Genomic DNA, 27,670 nt, shown 5'->3' with positions numbered 1-27,670 from the left:
AGGGATGAAATGCGGAATGTGAAGTAAAATAGTGAGGACTGTACAGTGAGCAATAGTGTAGTGCAGTGCAGTGAATGGTTCTGTGCCGTGCTGTGGTGGCCGCTGCGTTATGTTGGTGGTGTGGGTGTGAGGGTGGGGGGCGTTGTGGGTGTGGGACCCATGGGCGGCAGTTAGCAGTTGGGTGCGGGAGCGGTAGCGGGCGGCCGTAATGGCCCCCGCCCTTACCGAGGCGTCCGACCCGCAGACGTTCCACCACCACGCCCAGGGGCGCCCCGGCCAGACACCATCAGCCTGCAGCAGCTCGCCGCCCGCCGCCCACCTCCCGCTGCAGTATGGTGGGCTGAAGGAGCCCCACGACTGCACCGACGCCCATCTGGCCGCCGCCCTTGCCAACGGCACACGCCGCGCCACGCACCTCCTGCCGCCGCCCGCGGGTGGGTTGGCGTGTGGGCAGGGGGGCTGCCACCCTCCTCTACGCCCCCACGCCGCCCACACTACCATGGACCCTCAGCCGGGCCAGCCGCCCACTACTGAAGCAGAGCCGCAGCACACGCCACCCCCACCCCATCCCCCGGCAGTCATGGGCCAGGACACGGCGCACCCACACCCACACGACACCATGGTGCCACACAAGTCACCAAAGCCACCGGCGCAGGACGGCGACATCCTGGCCCTCATCGGCAGAGACTTTGCCAACATGAACGAGATCATCGACACACTCACCCGCCTGGCCAACAACCCGGAGGTGCTGACGGCTGCCCTCAACCTGCCTGTTGAAGCCACACCCCCGGCCGCACCACCGCTGCCCGAAGAGCCCCCACCGCAGGTGCCGCGGGAAGAGAGGGCGCGAGTGCTGGTGGAGGAGCTAGGACGCCGCCAGTGGCTGCTGGAGCGACGCCAGGCCAGGCTTCAGCGACGCCTGCGACGTGTGACGGCACGAGGCCTAAGTGCCACAGTGTCGGGGCAACTACGGGACCTGCTGCACCACGGCCACGCCTCCCTGGCCATGCAGCGGGAGGAGGCCCAGGCTGCCGTGGCACCACCATCAGCAACATCCACCACCACCACCACTGCTGCCGCTGCCCCCGGGGCCGCCGGTCCTTCTGGGGATGACGGTGCGGCGCCAGCCACACCGCCAGAAGTGGGTGTGGACGCCCTGCGAGCCGACGCCATGCGTACCATGTCCACCTCTGCGCTGGTGAGTCTGGTGCGACGGGTGGAGGCGTCACAGGGGCTGGCGCGCCTGGCCGCGGCCTCAACCAGGCCGCACCGCACCCACCAACAGCCGCAGCCGGCGCAGCCGGCCCCCTCCCTGCCGGAGCTGACCCGTGCCGAAGTGGGCGCCGTGGCGGCTGAGATGACCGCTGCAGCCCACGCCCACACCCACCACGACTCCGACGCCACCGAGACCTCATCGGGTGGGGAGTCCTGCGATGAGGTGGAGGGATTTGCCACCACCAACAGCAGCTACTGCCCTGTGTAAGTACCACATACATAACGTCTGTCATCATTACTCTCCATGTCTTATTATTGTTGCCTGGGCACACACCAACACCAGCTACTGCCCTGCGTAAGCACCACACACACTCACATGCACTTTGTCCTGTATGATTACCATGTATGAGTAGGTACACCGCCCTTATTCAGTGACCACACAGCATCACCAGATAGATACCATCTTCACACACACTAGGCTACTGTATTTTATTGGCCTGTGTAAGATCTGTAAATACTGTATGTTGACTCAAACCTATCTTTATTTTGAAGAATACACCACAAATACGTATGATACATGAAATAGGCCTATTTATAACTCGCTAGCAATATGTGGAATGCCGAGTTTTCGTCTGTTGTTTATTTTGCATGTACACACCACACCTGCTACCCTGTGGAAGGACCCAAACCATCTCCACTCACACATCCTTCATTCGTTCTTTACTATCGATGTCTAATTCGTGTTGGCCAGTTATTCACACCATTTTATTTTTATTGTCAACACACCATTGCACCTGTACATTAACACCAGCTACCCCACCTGTGGAATTACCGCTCTCTCTCTCTCTCTCTCTCTCTCTCTCTCTCTCACACACACACACACACACACACACACACACACACACACACACATACGTTTTAATTATTCTAGACACCAAACTGATTTCTCGTCTAAGCAGTCTAAATAAACTCTCTTCCTAAACCCCTTCCTTCCACTAATTTATTAATTTTTTTACTAATATAAAGTGAACATTTACAGTATGTGCTATGCCAAGGCCTTTATTTTCGTCGTTTAAGGAAGCTCTCTAACATCTTCCTAAGCGATTTATTTTGCTTATTTTATCTTGTTATCCTCGTTTGTGGTGTTTAAATGATTCGAATATCCCTACTCTGCATAAATAACCATCAAAATTGTATTAACCCACCGTATCCACAAATAAATCGCTAAGAGGTGTTAGGGAGCTTGCTTAAGAGAATACAGGCCGTGTCTAAAGCGAAATATAGGAAACATTGAATAGATTTAACCCCCTTGCTGGTGGGGTACGGGAGCGGTAGGTACGTTAGGTTGGAAAGTTGCAGTAGGTAGGTAAGTTATAGTAGGTAGGTAGGCTTATACTGTTCTTTCTGAGCTCGGGAAAAAATCGTCTGAAGGTAATAATAAAGTTGAAAAAGTCACGTGACAACTTTGCTGTTGGGGTTGTGGTGTAGGGTGATTTCTCATAGCCTTCCTGAGCTGAGTAAAATCGTCTGAAGCTGCCAACAAGGAAATGAAAAATGGGTCAGGTGACAGTAGATTAACCCCGTACAGGTGGGGGAGGGGGAAGGGGAAAGGGGGATAAGGGGAGAGGGGAAAAGAAAGGGAGAAGCGGGACGGGAAGGAAAGGTAGAGGGGGGAGGGGGACCAGGAAGGAAAGGGAGAGGGGGAGGGGAAGAGAAAGGAGAGGGAAGGAGGGGAAGGAAAGGGGGGGGGAAGAGGAAGGGGAGTGGGTAGGTGGGTTCCAGTCATTTAAACCCGTGAACCTTGGCGGGCTCAAGGTCAGGTGGTCAGGCCTGCCAACCCCAACGAGGACACAGACGTTTGTACCACGCTCACACGCGCTGACATTAATTCGTATTCAGAGGACCTCGTAACACATCTCCCGTAGCGATTTATTTTGCCTTTTACCCCTTAATATGCTTATGAGTTACTTATCCAAACTAAGATAAGAAGAAAAAAAACGTTCTCTTAGCGACTTAGATTGCTTTTTGCTCCTTAATATGCCGTTGTGTTACTGATGCAAACTGAGATAAAAAAAAAATCACACTTCCCTTAGCGACTTACTTTTCCTTTTGCTCCTTAATATTCTCGTGTGCTACTGATGCAAACTAAGATAAGTTCTATATAATGGCCTCTGAGTGGTTTGAGAGACCGTAACACATCTCTCTTGCCGATTTATTTTTCCTTTTGCTCCTAAATATTCTCGTATGCAAACTGAGGCGATTTTGGAAAGATATAGACAACATACAGGGAAGGAGCAATCTGTAATAAAAAAAAATACTGTAGCCTATATCGCTAAGGAAGTGCAGTGAAGCCTGTCACACACACACACACACACACACACACACACACACACACACACACAGTCATCGGAATCAAGGGGTCGAGATTTGGAGTACCTGGAATCTCTCTCTCTCTCTCTCTCTCTCTCTCTCTCTCTCACACACACACACACACACACACACACACACACACACACAGAGCAAACCTTTCACTGGCCATCTAATTGTAATTGTCTCTGCATGAGCTACGGAAATTGTTACATAAACCTTAAGAGAAATTAGTCGTGTTTAGGATTTATTGGTGTTTATTAAAGAGGCTGCTGTATGTATTATTTACGGTGTGTGTGTGTGTGTTGTACAGTTGATGGCATGGCGTGTACGTGTATGTATGTTGGCTATTTTTGCTAGGGTAGGCCTAATTGATGCAGTGCGTGTGTGTGTGTTGTATAATTGATGCCGTGTGCGTGTATGTATGTTGGCTATATTTGCTAGGGTAATTGATGCAGTGTGTGTGTGTGTGTGTGTGTGTGTGTTATACGTAGCACCAGTGTTATGTCAGCACCCTCTCAACCAGACCTGCCAACCTAACCTGAGCAACCCTTCGCAACTAATGCCTGACTCGGTTGCCAGGGAACAGACGAATCGTGTCACTGTATTCTCGATGGTTTAAGAAGCTTCCTAACACCTTTCCCTTTGCGATTTATTCTACATCTTACAGTAACTACCGATACTGAGAATAAAGAACAGGAGAATATTACACAACCACCAGTATTATCGGTTGCTTCAAGAGCTTCCTAATGCCTTTCTGGTAGCGATTTTTTCTGCATCACGATAACTACTAAGATTTACTCGCCTTGTTTTGCCGGTGAAGAGACTGGTCGCGTGTCACTGGGATTATATACACTAAATTATACTCCTTTTACTTGCCCAATAGTTAACACTAGTTTGTGATGCTAGTCACGAAGAAGTGCTGTTAAATGGTGTAGAGTTATTGCATTGTCTTTTTCTACCCTTGAGCTACGCGAAGTACCCGTGAGCAGCAAAAGGAAATTCTGGGCCAAGTTATGACGGGTATAGTTGCAGGAAGAGATTAGTTTAAGGGGCTTCCTAACACCTTTCCCGTAGCTTTTTATTTTGTACGGTATCTTAAAGTAGCTACTGGGACAAAATATAGAAGTGACTTTGGGTACAGACGGGTTGCGTGTCATCGTCTTGCCGGGCCAGGAGTATTATTGTTGCCTTAAGAATTTGCTTAGGAGACTTCTTAGCACTTATTCGTAGGCAAATTATTTTGCATATTGTACCTTTACTCCTTTAGTTGGTTGCCTTTTTGTTTGCTTTTATTTATTTTGCCCTTGTTATCCGTACCTCCTTTATTTTTATTCATTTATTTTTCTTTAGAAACTGTACCACATTTATTTTATTTTTGTTCTGGTTACCTGTACCACCTGACAGGTGTAATCGGCCCATGTAACTCCGAAGTGTAGGGGTTAAATAATGTATAGCTTTGTCCCCTCTTCAGTGGCAGAATGCTGTATTGCAGAAAAATCATATGGTATTTTCTTACTTTAATATGGATTCTAGTTTGGCACCGCATGAAGGTATATTTTTTGGTAGGTACGTGAATGAAAATAAAAACATGGAAAATAAAAACTGATAGCCAGCTAGAGGTTTAAAACATACCGTAGTAATATCCACAAGTTAGCGTCGTAATTATTCAGAGTTGCTGTGGAAATTTCTTGACATTTTTTACTTAGTGATTTATGCTGCACATTACACTTCAGTATCTCTGTATTTTATGAATCAAAACTCTCTCTCTCTCTCTCTCTCTCTCTCTCTCTCTCTATATATATATATATATATATATATATATATATATACCGGTATATAGTATATATAAAACCTGCAAGAGAATGTTAAGGTGTAATATGCAAAATAAACTAATGAGCATAACATGCAAAATAATCCACTAAGAAAGAGTTCCTACGACTCCTACCGTATGCTATGTAGAATACGGGTTTTAAACTTGAGAATTTTGAAGAATACGGCGTCACATCTTTTGCATTTTCCACGCTGCTATGATCTAAAATTGATAGTGAGGATGGTTTTAGGAAGGTTTGTGCTATTTACCCATATATTCCATGCGTAACTAGTGTTGATGCTGATGAGAGACGCTTTTAGCAGGTGTTCTTAGTGTGTGTGTGTGTGTGTGTGTGTGTGTGTGTGTGTGCAGTTTGTAGTTGTAAGCTATACGGGATTTTTTTATAGTGTGTGTAATTCACCGGGTCGGTCAGGATCACTTGATGGTCGTGATGGTCAGCTTTTACCCTCCCGGAAGGGAGCTGAGAGCTCAAATAGTCCCATCTAAGGGCTAGGCTGTGACCTTCACACACGCACACACCCGTCCCCTTGCTCGAGGGGGACAGTAACCACCCACTTCGTCAGTGAAACTTTTCGCAATCTGAGCGAGGCGCGAACTCCCGTCCACCAGTTGGCAAGCGGGAACGTTACCACTGCACCAGCGAGCGGTGTGTGTGTGTGTGTGTGTGTGTGTGTGTGTAGTTGTAAGCTATACGGGATTTTTTTTTATAGTGTGTGTGTGTGTGTGAATTTGATTAAAGACAGTTAAGTCGAAGCAGTTGATATTGAGGTCACCGAAGGATTCGATATCACTTCCAGTCAAGATAAGATAAAGCCATGTTTACATTGTGCTTTTGTCCGGCCCTTAACCCTCACACTTCAATGATCTCTCTCTCTCTCTCTCTCTCTCTCTCTCTCTCTCTCTCTCTCTCTCTCTCTCAGGTGTTGAAAAGAGACGCCTTCAAGTGATAGCACTGATATAATCGGGCGGTGGATCTGCCTGGTTATATAAACGTCCCTCAGTTCCCTCCCTATCCCCCAAAGAAGTATGGTTGTTTGCAGCAGAGGAGTAACTTTAGCCTGCAGTCAACTGGGTTTACACATAGATTAACCTAGAGCTACAACATAAATAAGAACAACAATATACTACTATTGCTACTACTACTACAACACTTACCCTTATTACTACCACCACTACTACTACTTCTATTACTACTACTATTGCTGCTACTACTACTACTACTTTTATAGGACGTGGTGTTCGGGGTCTTTTGTAGCATCAGTCAATTTGTGTCCATCTCACGTGCACTCTGGTCTGACCACCACACGGACGGGGTTATTCCAGCACGGTAGACGTGACATGTAAACAAATACACGACTGTCACATAACGCCTCCAACAACACCCCTTGTACTACCTATAAATGGAGGCGATTGTACAGTTGCTTAATTTCTCTCCCTATATTGGTGCTATTATTATTATTGTTATTACTACTATTATTATTGTTATTATTATTATTATTATTGTTATTATTATTTAAACTATATTACTACTACTGCTACAATAAATGCTGATTGATTTCACAACTAAAGATAACGGGCAGTGACTAGGCCTAAAGAAACTAAGCGATAGGCCTATGAGGTTCAGGGCCCAAACTTTTCACAGCGTAATGTAAGTTTCATAATACCACAGCCTGACCTGTATTACTGTTCACGACTAAATCCACATCATCACAGTCTGTAAGGAGATGAACAGTGGATTTTGAAACAGTGAGCAATAACTTTCGGAACCAAGTGGTGCGATATATGGAACCCAGCACACTTTCCAGAGTATTATGTTGGGGTTTTCATAATTGTGCGTGTAGAAACTATACATTCACCCCACTCCTTCCTGTACCACTGCTGGATTAGGCTTGGGATTGATGGATTAGGCTTGGGGATTGATGGATTAGGCTTGGGATTGATGAATTAGGCTTGGGGATTGATGGATTAGGCTTGGGAGTTGGCGAGTTATACGTCGGGTTAATGGATTAGGCTTGGGAGTTGACGGATTATACTTGGGGTTGATGGATTAGGCTTGGGATTGATGGATTAGGCTTCGGGATTGACGGATTAGGATTGGGATTAACAGATTGGGCTTGGGAGTTGACGGAGTAGGCTTGGGATTGACGGAGTAGGCTTGGGATTGACGGATTAGGCGTGGGATTGATGGACTAGGCTTGGGATTGACGGATTAGGCATGGGAATGATGGATTAGGCTTGGGGATTGACGGATTAGGCGTGGGATTGGTGGATTAGGCTTGGGGATCGACGGATTGGGCTTGGGAGTTGACGGATTAGGCGTGGGATTGATGGATTAGGCTTAGGAGTTGGTGGAGTAAGCATGTTGTTGTCCTAGGCTCATTTGAACGTGAACCCAGTAGACTGCAGGCTGAAATTGCACTTCTTCGCTACTCCAGTCTCTTGAGGGATAGAAAGGGAAAAGTTTGTATAAGTGGGGCAGTGTTGATACCAGTTGAAATTGAGAGACCTAAACTTCATATCCAAATTGCATGTGTGTGTGTGTGTGTGTGTGTGGCTCTATTCCCTTTAGGTTGCCATCTGGTCAAGTTTATTTAATTGATTGCTTGGGCAAATTAAATTGCACTTACTAGGGGAAAGGGAAACACTTGAAACAGCATTTGTGTGTGTGTGTGTGTGTGTGTGTATGAGAGAGAGAGAGAGAGAGAAGGATAAACAAAATTCCTCTCTCTCTCTCTCTCTCTCTCTCTCTCTCTCTCTCTCTCTCTCTCTCACACACACACACACACACACAAATACCGGTGGTAGTAGTAGTAGTAATGGTAATAATCTTGGGGATAACTGTGAAGTGTTCCGTTATAGTTGTACACCTCATAGCCAATTAAACACACACACACACACACACACACACACACAATAATAATAATAATATGATTTCGTGGATAATTGTTTGTGATCTGTTCCCTATCATGGACTTCGCAACCAAATGATTGAATGCAAGTGAGAGACACACACATTCTCTCTCTCTCTCTCTCTCTCTCTCTCTCAAAACAATTTCTGGTGCTAATAAACCGCTATAGATGCTTGTTTATGCTGGAGATGTATTTGAGGGAGTGTAGCCTTATTCCGTCAGTTAGAGAGAGAGGGGAAAAGAATTGTTCCGTAGGTTACTTCTTCCCTGCTCTTTTCTATAGCTAGTCCTTTCACTTTAGCTTGATCCAGATTTTCATCTTTTTTTATAACTTGTTTCACGTAGTTCTGGAGCAGCAAGACAGTACAGTGCATTACGTCCTTTCAGTAGCACTTCCTGGTGACTAGCATCATATGCTAGTGCTAATCTGTTTTTGCGATTCAGCACCCAAGTTGTCAAGATTAGGCCAGGTTCGAGTAAAAAAGGGTGGAGATGGTGATGTGTTTGTGTTCCCTGCCAGCTGCCCCATTCCTGAGTGTGAGCCGGCTTGGAGAGAGAGAGAGAGCTTCCACCACCCTGCTCACTCCTCAAAACCTGAACCGCGTGGCCCCAAACCTTCTTCCTCCCTGAACCTTCCTCCTCTCCTCCTCCATAAATCTCAACCACAACATCGTGTCACCTTTTGGCAAGTTCAGAAAGGTTTAAGTGTATTTTGGGTGAATATACCGTAGTTCCTGTTTACTATTTCGAGAACAGATGAATTATTACTATTTATCATTTACGGTAATCTCTGAACCCGACCTGTAACGCTACGAAATGTGAGAAATGTAGCCAGGATTAATTTACATATTCTGGTACTTGACGTTCTTGGCAATGAAAGTGATCCAACGTGCTGGTGCTCGGTGACTCGGCAACAGCGCACTGCTTGCTCGGAGATATGGCACAGCAGCAGCGTTTCCCGCCAATCGATGAACTACTCTCTTCTCTTGGTCGCTTTTCACAATTTTTCGTTATTTCTCCTACGTCTTTTCTGTTTACCGGAGAATCTTGCCTTATTTCATTTTATATCTTAAGATTTTTTTTGTGCCTTGTATAGTCATACGAGTCGGTCATAAACTTGAGTGATATTCGTGTAGGGTACTTTGAAGTGAACGATAAAGTTAGATCAATGGTGCACTGATGTAAAAATATACCAAGTTCTGGCCACGGTATTCAACGTAGTTGACACTTCCTTAATATTCTCTACCTTAAATAAGACAGAATGCACAAATAGACATAGTTTATCAGAGGAGAGGATGTTGTGTGATGCTAGAGGGTATGAAGTATGGGTATAACGTTGAGGGTTGTATGCCTGTTTGGTTTTTGTAAAGGTGATGGACGGAGGGTGGAGACGAGTTTGGTGACTCCATATTCTCGTGGAGTGGGGAAGCTTACAAACACTTCTTCCTTACTAATTTCTTCCTGCAGATAGAACGTTAACATTCATCGTTGTTTATGCAGTTTTATGTCGGTATTATGGATGTGTGGGTGAAACACAGAGGTTCTTTTAATTTTGCAAAATAAATCGCCCGTGAAAGGGTGCCAGTGAAAAACGGACGAGAATACAGGCCCTTTGAGTTGGTGTTGGGGAAGATGTGCAGCTCAGCCGGTCTTGCTTTCTTAACATATGGTAGTAGCTGCAACCCTAGGCTTATCTGAACGTAACCGGTGGGCTGCAGGTTGAAGTATTTACATTTCTTGCGCGGTCCATCATGTCAGGAGATAAGGAGGGCTGTAAGGGACGGGTGTATAACCGTAACTCCACCGCTCGTTCATTTCGGTGCCACCACATGAAGGCGTCCCTCCAATACCGTAATATATATATATATATATATATATATATATATATATATATATATATAATTGTACATTTGTGGTCAGAAGTTCATTTACATTTTGGATTCACGTTTCATTTACTCTAACCTGACATCGATGACCCCGTGCAGCTGATTGGATGGCCAGGTATAGTCAAATTGGAAGTTAGATATGACCAGTAATTAAGGAGACTTCGTACCTGAGAGAGAGAGAGAGAGAGAGAGAGAGAGAGAGATTGGCAATAATAGGGAGATAGCAAAGAACCCTTCCTACCCGCTTGAAGGTTACTCTGTTCACTTTTACTTGGTCTAAATTTGCCATCCTTCCATCTTTAATGATATGGTTTAGCGACAGATTGATGCTAGATTATGATGCTAGTCACGAAGAAGTGCTATGGAAAGCATGTAGTGCCGCAGTGTTGTCTGTTTATGCCACGAGGTAAGCTGTGAAAGGACGAAAATAACGGGTCTAAATTTGCCATCTTTCTGTTTTCTCTGTTGAGTTGTACCTCAGAGAAAACAGAAAGATTGACACTAGATTATGATGCTAGTCACGAAAGAGTGCTGTGGAAAGAATGTAGTGCCTCAATATTGTATGTTTATGCCTAGGAGTGAGGTGTAAAAGGCCGAAAATTAGGCCAAGTTGAAGTGAAAGGACTTGTAGTGAAGCGAGATAGCCAATATAGCCTACTCTTTTTTTAACCGTACCCAGATTTTCGTCCTCTTTGCAGCTTATTTCACGTACATCAGTGGCAGAAGACAATAGCACGGCGCTAAATTCTTTCCATTGCATCCTATGTCTTATACTTTAATTTTCTAATATTTATCTCTTGTTATAACTGCATTCTGCATCCGAGGAGAGAGAGAGCAATTTTAGGTCAAGTTAGAGTTCAAAGAGTATAGTTAATTTGGCGATATATACCGGGTATTAACTATTGATTTGACTGCCTTTTTTTTGTGTGGAAAAGGTCAATCAAGGGGCTCAGTAATTTAGGTAGTTTGGTAGTGGTGGTAATGGTAGTTAATAATAGTTGTGGTGATAGTGATGGTGGTAGTAGTACTGGTAGTTGTGGAGATAGTGCTGGTAGTAGTGGTAATGGTGGTAGTAATTGTAGTCATGGATGTGATAGCTGTGGTAGTGATAGTAGTTGTGGGCAAATGGTGGTAGTTAGTAATAGTTGTTGTTATGGTGTAGTGATGATACCGTAGTTGTGGTAGTGGGGGATGCTGACAGTGTTGAAGGAGGAAAGAATTGACCAGGATAGGAAAGTTGGTGCTGAAAGTTTAAGCCCAAGAGGAAATGCTGGGATTTTTTAATTTTAATCATAGTGTGTGTTCATGGAGTTAGATAAGGAAAAAGGTGGTGGGTTTTAGTGTGTGTGTGTGTGTGTGTGAAAACCAAATAGGCTAGCGATGATGTATGTGGTATGGTGTTTGTCAGCTATATTGTTATGCTGGTATAGCCATAACATGGTGTGGGTGGTGGTATGTGACATGGAACAGCGTGTGTGTGTGTGTGAGTGTGTAGGTATAACATGGTGTGTGGTGTGGGTGGTGGTGTGTGGCATGGAGCAATGAGTACACCAACTTTAATCTCCTCGTTTTGAGCCCTGTCAGAGCTGCCCCCGCCCGTCTTCTCAGTGTCAGCCTGCAACTTTTACACTTTCTCAACACTTCTTTTTTTTCTTGATTCTTTCTAGACCCACAATTTTTTCATCCCTGTGTAGGTTAACTTTTTTTTTTTTTAATGTCTGTTTTCTCTCTTGAGTGTGTGTGTGTGTGTGTGTGTGTGTCGCTTTGCTGACCTTAATTTCTCATTACTTATATAGGGCCACTTTATAACCAGTCTCCCATACAGGCCCAGACTTTTTAATCCTTGTTTATATATATATATATATATATATATATATATATATATATATACTGTATATATATATATATATATATATATATATATACTGTATATATATATATATATATATATATATATATATATATATATATATATATCGGTATATTTTTTCCAAGGCCTTTACTCAGTCACTTTAAACACACACACACACACACACACACACACACACACACACACGTCCCTCTCAGGCCCACACTTTTTCGCGACACATTTTTCCCTCTGGTCTTGCACTTTTCTTACCTCTAAATTATGTATTATTATTATTATTATTATTATTATTATTAATTATTGTGGTAGGTGGGAGCGCTCACCATCCACTCGCTGGATGTAGTGCTGGGCTCGGGTGTCTGCCCTTTCCTCTCCTCCATCCTTCATTTCTTCCATACTCTTCTTTCTTTCCTTCATACTTTCCTCGTCCTTCTGCCTACGGGTGACTGCACTGCCTCTTCTGTATTCCTTTCCTTCATTCTTTCCTCTTCCTTCTGCCTGTGGGTGACTACAGTGAGTGACAAGCCAAATGGTTTCCTGTGCACCAGGGAACCATTTACTACGCTGGGTGGTAACCATATAGCCAAATTTTGGCCCCTGGTGGTTCGGTGGGTAATTACGGTACTCCAGTCGGATTGAGCCGGTGAAGGTTTATATCCAAGGGGTGGTTAGGGTTTATTGCTCATGTAGCCTAATACCATTATGGGATGCGTGAGGCTGGTCACTCTCATCTTAAATGTCAGGACCAACTTGCCTAGCCCCGGGCTCCTACTCTCCTCATGGTGCAATGTAGGATTGGATGAATGATGAATTATTACCGGTATTATTATTATTATTATTATTACTACTACAGTACTACGTTATTATTATGGGCGTATTATTATTTATTGTTTAGCTACATCTTCCTCTTAGCAGTTCAGCTCTTTTACTCATGTCGCACTGCAGGCTCTTTATTTTTGTTTTACCGGAAGCTGTCATATTTTACTTTATTTCATGTTTTATTTCATGACCCCTATTCAGAACTTTTTTTTTTTTTTTTTAATAAATGCCTCAACCCCCCCCACCCCCCACCTGCAGGCCATCACTTTCTTCGTCTAGTTTTTTTTTTTTTTTTTTTATGACATCAACATTCAATTTTTTCACAATCCTTGTTAAGACTAATTTTTTCTCGACCCTACACACGCATTTTTTCAAAAACCTTATTAACTCATTTTTCCACGGCCTTCATTAAGTCTTCCTTATTTTCCCACGACCCACATTAAGACTCATTTTCCCACGAGCCTTATTTAAGATTCATTTACCCACGACCATTATTAAGACTCATTTTCCCACGACCCTTATTTAAGACTCATGTACCCACGACCCTTATTAAGACTTATTTTCCCACGACCCTTATTTAAGACTCATGTACCCACGACCCTTATTTAAGACTCATGTACCCACGACCCTTATTTAAGACTCATGTACCCACGACCCTTATTTAAGACTCATGTACCCACGACCCTTATTAAGACTTATTTTCCCACGACCCTTATTAAGACTTATTTTCCCACGACCCTTATTAAGACTTATTTTCCCACGACCCTTATTAAGACTTATTTTCCCACGACCCTTATTAAGACTTATTTTCCCACGACCCTTATTAAGACTTATTTTCCCACGACCCTTATTAAGACTTATTTTCCCACGACCCTTATTAAGACTCATTTTCCCACGACCCTTATTAAGACTCATTTTCCCACGACCCTTATTAAGACTCATTTTCCCACGACCCTTATTAAGACTCATTTTCCCACGACCCTTATTAAGACTTTCACGACTCGTACTCATTTTTCCACTACCCCTGTTGAGACACTAATTTTTTTCCACGGCCTCTGTTAAGACTCATTTTTGTACGACCCTTAATGACATTTTTCACGACCTCCAGTAAGATTCGCAACCCTTATTCAGACTTGCTCCCTTTTCTTTTACAGTCCCTATTCAGCTCCACAATTTTCACGACCCATCTGCAGGCCTTTCTCTCTCTCTCTCTCTCTCTCTCTCTCTCTCTCTCTCTCATCCCTGAAGTCCCACAATTTTTTCGTCACTAGATTCCTTTTTTTCTTTTTCTTTTTTTTTCTTTTTTTTTTTTTTACATCCCGTCCCACACTATATTGTTCTGAATGGCCTTTTATTATTTTTAAAGACCCTTCTTTTTTTCCTCCTCTGCAGGTCCACATTACTGTGCTTTTGGGGGTTACGCTTTCTTCCAAACTCGCTTTTTTCACGCTATATAGACTCGCTTTTGTTTCACGGTTCCTCCCAGACATTTTTTTTTTTTTTTTACCCGCTTCCTTCCAAACTCAATTTTCCACTGACCTCATTTCTACGTCCTCTGCAGATACTCATTCACCCCCAAAACACTCACACAGTCTCTCTCTCTCTCTCTCTCTCTCTCTCTCCCGATAAGAAACGATCGAGTCGAAAAGAGCTGATGAATTTTCACGTTATTTTCTTCATCATCAGGCTGCCATTATGTTTGTTTATTTATTTATTTGGGATGAAATGTCGATGGTGTCACGAGTCTAAGCCTGCTATAGAGTATGAAGAATACGTGGTAGTTGAGAGAGAGAGAGAGAGAGATGGGTGGGTAGAGGGAACCACTGTGCAATACAGGCTTCCCTCCCGGTAAATATTTGCTTCATGGTGGATGGGCTGTGTGTGTGTGTGTGTGTGTGTGTGTGTGTGTGTGTGTGTGGGACAGAGAGAGAGAGAGAGAGAATCGTATATGGAGAGGGGAGGTAATTGAACTGGTTGAAGAAGACAGAAGAGGAGAATGAGTGTTTAGGTTATAGAGGAGTCAGCGAGGATGGAGTAGGGGGAGAGAAAGCACTGAGGGCGGAAGGAGGGGGGTAGATGGAGGAGGTAGTGTTATTGGCCTTGGGAGGGGAGAGAGATAGGGGGTAGACGGAGGAGGGAGAAAGAAAGGGATGTAGGGGAAGGTAGGAGGAGGCAAAAAAAATGTGGAGGAGGGGTTGAGAGAGCTTGGAGATCGGAAAGAGCGCGGGAAAATGGAACAGGAGAGAGAGACTGGAGGAGGAAGAAGAGGGTAAGTCAAAGGGTTTTCGTCTCGTTCACTCTTCTCTTATTGGCTCCCTTCAACCTGTTTCTTCGCCGCACCGTTGCGTCTTTATCTCTTCTCTGTTGCTACTTCAATGGTCACTGCTGCTCTAATTGTCTGCTTGCATCCCTCCACCACTACGGCGAACACGTAGCACCCGTCTAACAACAAACTCTCATCCCTTTCCTGTCCAGCTCTCTAATCATACAAGAGTTAACCGTTACACCTAGTCGTTCATGTATGCAACAGGTCAGCTCAGGAACTGTCTCCCTCTATTTGTTTTTCCTAATGCCTACGATCTCCAGTTTTTCAAACGCAGTATGTCCAGGCATCTCGAAATGATTTGATCTTGAATTGTGTCTCTGTTATCTTGTTTTTGTTTTTTCTTGGATGGAGCAGTTAGCAGGCCCCTGGTCTTTGGTTCCTTCTTCCTTGCATTAAAAAAAAAAATGGAGACAGGGATGATAAGGAAGAGGGAGGGAGGGAGAAGGAAAGGGAGGAGAGGTGAAGAAAAAGTGTGGAAGTTGGAGAGGAGTGAGCTAGGATGGTACGGAAAGGAGAGGAAGTGTGGAGCGGAAGGAAGTACCTGAATGGGGGGGGGGGAGAAAGGAGGGAGAGAAGGAATAAAAGGGAGGGAAAGAAGGGAGGGGGGGGGGAGGGAGGAGGAGAGAAGAGACGGAAAGGGGGGAGGGGGAGGTAAGTTTGGTTGTTTGAGGGTCACGGTCGCTGGCCAGTTTTTGTCCAGTACTTTTCCTGCACACACACACACACACACACACACAGGGAGGTGATAGGAAAACGAGATGAGATTAGTCTCTCTCTCTCTCTCTCTCTCTCCCCTTACTTTTAGCTTTGACTTACCTAAGTCTGGCATTTCGCTGTATAAATCATATTCATTGATTTGCCAGAGAGAGAAAGAGAGAGAGAGAAGGAAGGGAGGGAGGGGAGGGGAAGGGGTTAGGTCATGAAAGGAGTGTGTTAACTGAAAATAAAGTGAGCAGGAAAAAAAAAAAGTTAGAGAGAGAGAGCGTGGCACCCTTGCCAAGAAGAGAAAGTGAAAGCGAGAGTATATGTGGAGCTGTGGCCGGGAGGAAGATTATGAAGTGTAAAAATAAGGTTTTGTGTGTGTGTGTGTGTGTGTGTGTGTGTGTGTGTGTGTGTATGTGTGTGAAAGTCATGAAACGATATGGCTATATTAGAGAATAAGGAGAGAGAGAATCATGGAACGAGAAAATTATATATATATATATATATATATATATATATATATATATATATATATATATATATATACACACACACACACACACACACACACACACAGTATATGAGAGAGATAGAAGGGGAGAGAGCATCAAGAAAGGATATACCGTACTTTGAGAGAGAGAGAGAGAGAGATGGGTAGGGAGCATTAAGAAAGGATAAACCGTGCTTGAGAGAGATTGGGGAAGGAGGAGAGAGAGAATGAAGAAACGATATCTTCTATCAATCTGTCTATCTATCTGATTATAAAGATCCTATTTCTGTATGTTTGTTGGTTTGTCCGTTTGTTACTGTAACAGTAAAAACGGTGCATAGTGTAGCAGTTTTTGTTAGAGCAAGATACTGCTAAAATGTTCCAACTTAAACATTTTCCAGTCAAATCCGGCCACCGGTTTCCGAGTTGTAACTCATTTCTGGCCTTTAGACATCGAGCGAAGTCCGCCGAAGGCTGCCTGTAGGCGGATCACTTTCTTTGTGGACTCTGAAGTTACCGTAACACAGCCTTTCAGCGAGTAATAGAGAGAGAGAGAGAGAGAGAGCTGTACACTATTACTTTAAAGTGGAAGAATCATTAAACAAAGCTGTGAACAGTTTATTATACCGTGTGTTTGTGTGTGTGATCAGCATTCTCCCTTCCTTCTTCCTGTGTGTGTGTGTGTGTGATCAGCATTGTGTGTGTGTGTGTGTGTGTGTGTGTGTGTGTGTGTGTGTGTGTGAGAGAGAGAGAGATCAGCGTTTTCCCTTCCACGTGTGTGTGTTATACAGTACACACACACACACACACACACACACACACGCGCGCGCGCGCGCGCCATTCGTACCTCTCTCTCTCTCTCTCTCTCTCTCTCTCTCTCAACACACTTGCGCGCCATTCGTACCTCTCTCTCTCTCACTCTCTCTCAACACACTTGCGCGCCATTCGTACCTCTCTCTCTCTCTCTCTCTCTCAACACACTTGCGCGCCATTCGTACCTCTCTCTCTCTCTCTCTCAACACACTTGCGCGCCATTCGTACCCCCCCCCTCTCTCTCTCTCTCTCTCTCTCTCTCACAACACACTTGCGCGCCATTCGTACCTCTCTCTCTCTCTCTCTCTCTCTCTCTCTCTCTCTCTCTCAACACACTTGCGCGCCATTCGTACCTCTCTCTCTCTCTCACTCTCTCTCTCAACACACTTGCGCGCCATTCGTACCTCTCTCTCTCTCTCTCTCTCTCTCAACACACTTGCGCGCCATTCGTACCTCTCTCTCTCTCACTCAACACACTTGCGCGCCATTCGTACCTCTCTCTCTCTCTCTCTCTCTCTCTCTCTCTCTCTCTCTCAACACACTTGCGCGCCATTCGTCCCCCTCTCTCTCTCTCTCTCTCTCTCTCTCTCTCTCTCTCTCTCTCACAACACTTGCGCGCCATTCGTACCTCTCTCTCTCTCTCTCTCTCTCTCTCTCTCTCTCTCTCTCTCTCTCTCTCTCTCTCTCTCAACACACTTGCGCGCCATTCGTACCTCTCTCTCTCTCTCTCTCTCTCTCTCTCTCTCTCTCTCTCGCGCCATTCGTACCTCTCTCTCTCTCTCTCTCATATAGTTACATGTTTATTTTTTTTAAGTAGTGTTTTAGCATATAAAGATGGATTTGATGGTTTGAGAAAGTGATGGTATGTGTCGTGTTGCTGATGGCAGGGCTTTGTTTTGGCTTGTTATACTGGCGGGGTGGGAGAGAGAGAGGTAATGTTTCCTTTTACACAAGTGAGGAGAGAGTAGTGCGTAGTGTTTCCTTGCTACACAAAAGAGAGAGTACCGTAGTTTGTAGTGTGTCCTTCCTATACAAGAGAGAGAGAGAGAGAGAGTGTGTAGTGTTTACACAGATGAGGATAAAATGAGAGGGAGAGTAATAAGTACCGGTCATGTTTCCTTTTTACACAAGAGAGAGTGTAGTGTACCTTTTATACACGAGAGACAGAGCTGTGTATAGTGTTGCCTTTTTTTTAGGTACTGGCGTTGTAACTTTAATAATAATTGGATTTCGTTTATTTATTTATTTATTGCTACATGACGGAAATTCATCCCTATGTAAATATACAGTAGGTCGTGGATGCGTGAATTTCGTTGAGCCTTAGTTGTGAGTTAGGAATGAGTCCTCTTGGTTACTGGTTAATCCACACCCTCCAGGAATGAGTCCTCTTGGTTACTGGTTAATCCACACCCTCCAGGAATGAGTCTCTTTGGTTACTAGTTAATCCATACCCTCCAGGAATGAGTCTCCTTGGTTACTGGTTAATCCATACCTTCCAGGAATGAGTCTCCATGGTTACTGGTTAATCTACGCCCTCCAGGAATGAGTCTCCTTGGTTAGCCTACTGGTTAATCCACACTCCAGGAATGAGTCTCCATGGTTACTAGTTAATCCACATCCTGTAGTCAGACTACACTTGGCTACCAGCTTCCGGTACCACAGTCACAGCCACCATAGCCTGGAATATTACGAACCCAGTTTATACCGGTATATATAATAGTTTGTTCATTATTTATTTGTGTAGCTAGTATTTATCTTTACTTATACACCTGTGTGTGGTGCTGGAGAGAGACGCCTTCATGTGGTGGCACTGGTATAACCATGCGGCTCCACTGCCCGGTAATACAAACGTCCCTCAGCTTCCTCCCTATCCCCCGGAAGGAGGATGGTGGAGTGCAAGAAGAGGAAAGCGTCAGCCTCCAGTCCACTGGGTTCACATTCAGATGAACTTGCGATGCTGGTGCGGGTGGATGAGGAAGAGCAGAAGAATCAAGAGGAGGAGGTATAGAAAAGGAGGGGGGGGTTTAGAAGAAGGTGGAGGAGGAGGAAGAATAAGTGGAGTAGGAGGACAAGGGCGAACTAGGCTAGATCCTGTGTGGCCGGATCAGTTATGGCGTGACCCCGTTTTAGGTGTGTGTGTGTGTGTGTGTGTGTGTGTGAGGTGGGTCGGGGAAGTAGGACAGGAGAGAGAGAGAACGCACATTAGGTACCGTAGCTCATCGGTTCGGTACGGATGAGTCTTAGTTATTAAGAATGAGTCTCCTTGGTTACTAGTCAAATTACCCTTCAATCTGGCCACTGATACAGCTTCAATACTAAGTCTTAGTTGCATATTAATCAGTGAGCCGTATCTGTTTAGTAGGAATGAGTCTCCTTGGTTACTATACCTACTCATTTTACTCTAACTTGGCTTTCTCATCTTTACGTCAACATTCCCGAGTTGTAAGAATAGTTTGACATTAGATTATGATGCTAATCACGAAGAAGTGCCATGGAAAGTGTGGAGCGGTTTCATTATCCCTTCTTGTTACAGAGATTTGTGAAGTAAGCTGCAGAAGGACGAAAATCCAGGCCAGGTTAGAGTAAAAATAGTATAGTCAGATCAACCCTTCAATCTTAACTGCACTTCGGTTCGTATTCTCGTATCCTAGCACCTCTTACTTAGCGATTTATTTTATTTTTGGATGTGGCTGGCCAGTTTTCTCTTGTACATTAGCTACTTGTGTAGAATATGGTCGCATTACAGTGATTTATGGAACACGAAGAAGGAAAGTAAGGTGTAAGAAGCCAAGTAAGTCGATTAGTAATAGGTGTTAGGGAGTTTCCATAACCGACGAGGGTACAAGTGTAAGTTGTAATAAGCTAAATATATCGCTTAAGAAAAGGTGTTAGGGAACTTCCTTTACCGACGTGAATATGGGTGTAAGTGTAATATGCAAAGTAAGTCGCATAGAAATAGATGTTAGGGAGCTTCCTTAACCGACCTGAATACGGGTGAAAGGTCTATCTATATACCTAGGCTGCTTCCCCCAAGGAAAGGGAGGTAGCCGAGACAGGACGACACACTCCCCATTTACTCATCCATTCAAACACATTCATTCGCATCTTAGCCCCAAAGGGGAGAACGGACAGATCCTCACCGCACCACACCGCACAAGGGTCAACTGTGCAATGCAATCAGTGACATCCGCAGCAGGGCCCGACAGCAGAACTGGTTTACCCCTGCCACATCATAACAGACTCATCCCCTTACCCGCACCTGACCTGAAATAGCTGATCAGACCAAATGCGGGAGAATATCTCCTCAGGGCTGCGTCATCACATTCATTCACAATTTCTCTCCATTTATTTCTGTCACCCACAGCCACTCTTCCTCGCTCAACAGACATCCCTCTCGCATCCAGCGCTCTCTTCACACTGTCCATCCATCCTATTCGTGGTCTTCCTCTCAGTCTTACACCTCTCACATCAGATCTGGTTATCTTTTTCACCAATCGCTGATTATCCATTCTCTCCATATGCCCAAACCATCGCAACACCCTCTGCTCAACTCTACCAGCCATCTCCCGAACAACTCCAGTTCTCCTTCGCACTTCATCATTCCACACTCGATCCATACGCGTCACTCCACACATACTCCTCAGACACCTCATCTCCATTACATTCAAACTTTTCCTCTCTCCTACACCCATATTCCATGTTTCAGCCCCATACAATGCAGTCGGTACCACAGCACCCTCATACAGCCTTCTCTTTACATCCATTCTAAGCGAACGACATCTGAACACTTTTTTCATTCCTCCCAGCACCTTTCTTACTTCATTTATTCTAAACTTCACTTCTGCATCTATTCTTCCATCCACAGCAACATGTGACCCTAGATATTTAAAACACTCTACCTCCTCAAGCAACTCGCCATTCAAAACTATATTCATCCCCCTACCATCTACCAACCTCCTACACTTCGTCACTTTGCTCTTATTCTCATTTACTTTCAATTTCCTCCTTTCACACACCCTTCCAAACTCCTCTACCAACTGTCTCAATCTCTCTTCTGAATCAGCCACCAGTGCAGTATATATCATCTGCAAACAGCAACTGCTTCAGATTCCACTCTCCACCATCAACATTCACCAGACTCAGACCTCCACCTAAAACTCTTGCATTCACCTCCCTTACAACACCATCCATGTAAATATTAAACAACCAAGGCGACATCACACATCCCTGTCGCAGCCCCACTCTCACAGGAAACCAGTCACTCACAGCATTTCTCACTCTTACACACGCTCTACTATTTACATAAAAACTTTTCACCTCTTTTAGTAACCTACCATCAAGTCCATACAATCTTAAAACAGTCCACAAAGCCTCCCTATCAATTCTATCATACGCTTTCTTTAAATCCATAAATGCCCAAAACACATCCTTGCCTTTCGCTAAATACTTTTCACACACTTGTCTCACCGCAAACACCTGATCCACGCATCCCCTCCCTCTCCTAAAGCCACACTGCTCATCACCAATCACTCCCTCTGTACCCTCTCTAACTCTCATAATTAACACTCTACCATACACCTTACCTGCAACACTCAACAGACTTATACCCCTAAAGCTAGTACATTCATACTTATCACCCTTGCCTTTATACAACGGGACCACACAAGCACTTGCCCAGTCAACTGGCACCATACCTTTCACAAAGCACACATTCAACAATCTTACTAACCAGTCAACAATAGTCACTCCACCACCCTTCAGGCATTCCACAGCACACCCATCCATACCTGCAGCTTTCCCTGTTTTCATCTTTACTGCCTTCTCCACTTCCTCCTTCGTGATCAGAGAATCATTCAACTCTCCCAACACATTTATTCCTTGCTCCCTTCCATCCCCCACAATCTCAGCCACCCTTTCCTCCTCTACATTTAGCAATCTTTCAAAATACTCTGCCCATCTCTTCCTTACTGCATCCATCTCAGTTAACATCCTTCCATCCTCTGCTTTTACTCATTCTTCCTTCCCAGACTCTCCATTTCGCACCCTTTTCACCTCCTTCCAAAACATTTTCTTATTCTGTTGAAAATTCTCTGTCAGCCGCCTACCCCACCTCACATCTGCTGCCACTTTAGCATCACGCACAGCCGTTCTCGCCCTATTCCTCTTTTCCTTATACCTCTCATATGACATCTCATCCTTCCTCTGCAGCCACACTTCATATGCACGTCTCTTCTCAGCCACAGCCATACTTACTTCCTCGCACCACCATTCACTTCCTTTTCTTACACCACCACCCACACGTCTCACACCACACACCTCTTCTGCATGCCCCACCACAGCACTCTTAAATAACTGCCATTCCTTCTCCACACTGCCATTTTCCCGATCTTTCACTGCGTTCCACTCATCTTTCAATTTCTCCTGATACTCTATCTTTTTCTCTCTTTTATCCAACTCACTGACTTTCAAAACCTCCCTGCCACACCTAACCCTCCTAACTCTCACCCATCTCTTACCTACTCTTAACTTTCCCTCCACCAGGTAGTGGTCAGACATACCTCCACCCTCCCTTGTCAGAACTCTCACATCCAACAATCTTCCTATTACATTCCTAGACACAACCACTTAGTCCATTAAAGCTCTATCAACAACCCTTCCACCCTCCTGTCTCACCCATGTTTACTTATAAATATCTTTCTTTTCAAACAGCGTATTTCCAATCACCATCTCTCGCTCAACACACATCGCTATCATTCGCTCCCCATTTTCATTTTTTCCAGGCACACTATGCATACCAACTACACCTTCAACTGCTACATTTCCCACTGTAGCATTCAGATCTCCCATCATTACCACATTCACATTCGCTCCAAAACTCTGCAGACACTCATCAACATCATTCCAGAAAGACTCCCTCTCTTCTTCATCCATTTCACTACCAGGCCCATATGCACTCACAAACATCCACAGCTCACGTTCAAATTTCGCTTTCACCCACATCAGTCTCGATGACACCTCCTTCCATTCAATCACACACTGCTGTACTTCCGGACTCACTAACAAGGCCACACCTTCTCTTGCCCTTCCTCTATCAACACCTGACAATCTTCCATTCACACTTCCAAACATAGACTCACCCTTCCCTTTCATCTTCGTTTCACTCAAAGCTAACACATCCAACTTTCTTCTCACAAACATTCTCCCAATCTCCTCCCTTTTAGCCTCAATCGTACTACATCCACGCACATTCATAGACCTAATCTTCAGGGTACGGGGATAACTCCATCCCCCATCCCTTTCTCTGGCCTGTCTCTTTTTAGGAGCTAAAAAACAGAGGAGGGGGTCCCTATAACCCCGCCCCTTTTAGTCGCCTTTTACGACACGCAGGGAATACGGTGGCAGTATTCTTCCTATTCTTCCTAGCACCACCCCATAGTGTGGCCAGATTGTGTACCCCCCGCCACAGGGGGTGTAAGGGGTGTAAGGTAAGCAAAATAAGTCGCCTAGGAGAATGTATTAGGGTGTTAGGGAGAATCATTAACCGAAGATAAGTTGGGTGTAAGGTGTAATAAGCAAAATAAGTCACTTAGGAGAAAGTGTTAGTGTTAGGGAGATTCATTAACCGAAGATAAGTTGGGTGTAAGGTGTAGTAAGCAAAACAAGTTGCTTAGGAGAAGTAGTTAGGGTGTTGGGGAGATTCATTATCCGACGATAAGTAGGGTGTAAGGTGTAGTAACCAAAATAAGTCGCTTAGGAGAAGGTGTTAGGGTGTTAAGGAGATTGATAACCGACGATAATTTGGGTGTAAAATAAGCAAAATAAGTCGCTTAGGAGAAGGAGTTGGGACGTAAGGGAGATTGATGAACCGACGATAAGTAGGGTGTAAGGCATAATCAAAATAAGTCGCTTATGAGAAGGTGTTAGGAAACTAGTAGGCCTATGAATGAAGGTACAAGTCCCCAGTGACCTGTGTTTGGTACTGTGGGCTGGTACCTCACCTGGCCTTTACCTCCCCCCCCCCCTCCCCCGGCCCGGAAACGTGATGGTTATTGATCTCTGTTGCGGCCTCACTAAACCTCACCCCACCCCCACCTACCCCACACCTAGGTTTGTCTTTATTACACGTCCTTGATCTCTCTCTCTCTCTCTCTCTCTCTCTCTCTCTCTCACACACACACACACACACACACACACACACACACACACACACACACAAAGCCTAGCTCAAATCCCGTATACAGCTGGAAACCACACACACACACACACACACACACACACACACACACGAGTTGTAACAAGATATTTACCGTACACTATTCCTTTTTACTCTGACTTGCCCCCCCAAAATTATGTACCGGTATCCCTCTTCAATACTGAGTTGTAACCATAGATAAACACTAGAATACGGTGCTAGTCACGAAGAAGTAGTATGTAGAGTGGGGTATTGTCTTGCCTCAGAATTGGGTTAAAAAAGCTGGAAAAGGACGAAAATCTGGGCCAAGTTGATGTAAAAGTCTTGTGGAATGAGCCGTAGTATTGTCTTATTGTGTCACTGAGCGGAGGGAAGTGAACTGGAAAATGGCGAAAATTTGCGCCTATAGTTCGTTCACCTCAACTTGGCAAAAAGTAGGGGGAAAAAAAATAGTCCTTTTTGCACATTATTTCCTTTTCCTTAGTTGCAGAATAGGACAGTGCCACGGTCCCTCTTCCCCTGAATAGCACTTCTTCGTGACGATACTATTTTTACTCATACTTGGCCTTGATTTGTATTCTCTTTGTAGCTTTTTTCATGTAGTTCAGTGGCAGAATAAGACAAAACCCTGGCTCTGCATCCTTTACGTTACACTTCTTCGTGACTAACACCATACCGGTATGTTCGAGTTAATGTACTGCATCAACTCAGCATTCAAGATGGAGAGATGACAATATTTGGCCAAGTTAGAGTACAAAGAGTATAGCACCGTATTTAATTGTTATTCTGGTGTTATTGCTAAGAGTTTAAGATGGAGAGACTGCAACTTTACGCCTAGTTAACATGAACTGAGTATAGTGAAAATGTATGAGTTACATAGAGAATACAGACATATTTAGGTCATTTTTTTATGCAAGGAAGAAAGAACCAAAGGCCAGGAACCCGCAAACCGTCCCTTCCAAGAAAAAAACAGAAACAATACAAAAGAGAGCCAAAGTCAAGATCCGTTCATTTCGAGATGCCTGGACACACTGCGTTTGAAAGACTGGAGATCATAGGAAGTAGGAAATTGCTTGTATTGCTTGAAGGGACTATGAATTTGATAACCGATTTCTTAAGGACATTTACTCAGCTAATCTTGTCATTGAGATGTGTAGAAATCAGACTTAGTGCTTCAGACAGGATGATAAGGAATTTGTGAGATAAATGACAGACAGGTGATAATAGCAGACTCGGAAGAATAGCATTAGGCTGTGTCGATATATATATTGGTTAGTAAATGGATGCTAAAGCAGTACCGGGTATATTGTTTTATGTCATTTTATGAAAATTGATAGCCATTAATGAGAGCAAAAGTTTAGAAAGAGCTCACACACACACACACACACACACACACACACACACACACACACACACACACACACAGAAGCAAGATAATACATAGGGAACCGGTTTTAACAGGAAAAGGCTAGGCCGTTTCAGCCTAGTCGGTATCCCGCCTACATAGACAAACTCTATCTTCACTACACCTTAGACTTTTGTACAGGGCTTCGTTATACCAGTCTGTTTGTTCAGTAGGGACAAAGTTGGCCTAATATTTCACATCGTCTACTTGTCACTTTCCTCTGCTGGCTAATATTGCTAAGCTGAGAGAGGCTTGGTATGTTTCTCTGGCCATTGATACTAAAGTTGGCTAAATATTTCACTTCTACTTGTCACTTTCCTCTGCTGGCTAATATTGCTGAGCTGAGAGAGGCATGGTATGTTTGTCTGGCCATAGATACAAAAGTTGGCCTAATAGGCCTATTTCGCTTCTACTTGTCACTCTCCTCTGCTGGCTAATATTGCTAAGCTGAGAGTGGCTTGGTATGTTTCTCTGGTCGTAAATGATTCTCTTTGACATTCTTAAATACGAAGTAAGTGCAGTGGAATAATAGGCGACTTATTAATTTATTTTTTTCCATAGAGTTCGTGGAGCTGACATAGGGATATTGATAGTAAATTGAATGGTTTTTGTGGAGGGGATGATTGTTTTTTCCATGCTTATTTATTTTCCATGTTCATTTCGGTGTGCTGTTTTTCCCCAGGCAGGTAGTATTACACCAGCGCCATTTATTATTGACACCTGTTGAATATTCACCACTGCAGCATGTAAACGGTAGTGCTGGCAGTATATTACATAGCTGGGTAGTTGTTAGTATTATTATTGCTGTTATTATTACATGTACGTTATTGTTATTATTATTAGTATATTATTATTATTATTACTATTATTATTATCATCTCAAATTTGTTGTATGCTGATGATGCTGTACTACCGGTACTAGCAAATACCGGACAAGAACTTGGTAGACTAGTACAGAGTTTTGCTGATGTCTGTGAGCGTCGTGCCTTGAGAGTAAATGTAGAAAAGAGTAAAGTGATGGTTATTGAGAGAGAAGGTGACTCCCAGTGCGATGTTACAGTGAATGGAGAGAGACTGAAATTGGTGAGAGAGTTCAAATACCGTACCAGGGTACAGTGATAAAAAGGAGAGGAAATTGTGTCCCCCCAAAAAAATGGAAAGTAGAGTGATACACGGAAGGAATGTAGCTGGTGCAATGAAGGCCTTGATAAGAAACAGAGGCTTGAGTGTTGCAGCTGCACGAGGCTTACATGAAGGAGTGTGAGTGCCAACTTTACCTTATGGATGTGAGACTGTGGTGTGGCATGAAAATGAAAAGTCAAGTGAGAGCAGTGGAAATGGGGCTGCTGAGGAATGTGTGTGGAGTACAGAGGGTGGATAGGATACGAAATAATGAGATTCGCGAAAGATGTGGAGTGAGGAAGTCGTTGGACACCAGAATCGAAGAGAATGTACTGAGATGATATGGTCATTTGGAGAGAATGGATAACAACAGAGTGGTGAAAAAGGTACCGTATTTCTGAGCGAATTTGAGAGGAGGAGGAGGAGGCGAGGTAGGCCAAGGTGAATGTGGAGGGATGTGGTTGATAATTGCGTGACGAAGAGAGGTTTGGAAGTCGGTGAGGCTAGGGGACTGACAAGAGATCGAGCTGGCTGGATGAATGTTGTGAGAAGCGCATGATCAGGGATTTGGCACCTCTTTTTAACGTGACTACGTCTGAATTGACTCTATCGGATACGTTTATGTGAAGCTACAGAACGTGGTGAATGTTTTTGGCGTATCATATAGAGCCAGGATTCCGGGGGCTTGAATGGTGAGCGAATGGAAGCGTGGCCCGTTGGATTG

General features: G+C 44.3%; 1 protein-coding gene across 1 annotated transcript in view; it reads left to right on the top strand.

Annotated features, from left to right (window-relative positions):
- The first annotated feature begins 208 nt into the window (after positions 1 to 208).
- Positions 209 to 27,670, top strand: part of nsl1 (non-specific lethal 1) — a 170,066-nt gene continuing 142,604 nt past the window's right edge. Inside the window, exon 1 of the mRNA XM_080283997.1 lies at positions 209 to 1,479. Within this exon, the coding sequence (XP_080140123.1) occupies positions 209 to 1,479 (1,271 nt within the window). The remainder of the gene's footprint in view (positions 1,480 to 27,670) is intronic.

Source organism: Coenobita brevimanus, chromosome 99, assembly GCF_032717465.1.
Source record: "Coenobita brevimanus isolate Jiangsu-jjx chromosome 99, ASM3271746v2, whole genome shotgun sequence".
Taxonomy (NCBI): Eukaryota; Metazoa; Arthropoda; class Malacostraca; order Decapoda; family Coenobitidae; genus Coenobita; species Coenobita brevimanus.
Note: the sequence above shows the minus strand (reverse complement) of the source record. Positions and strands in the feature narration are given on the sequence as shown.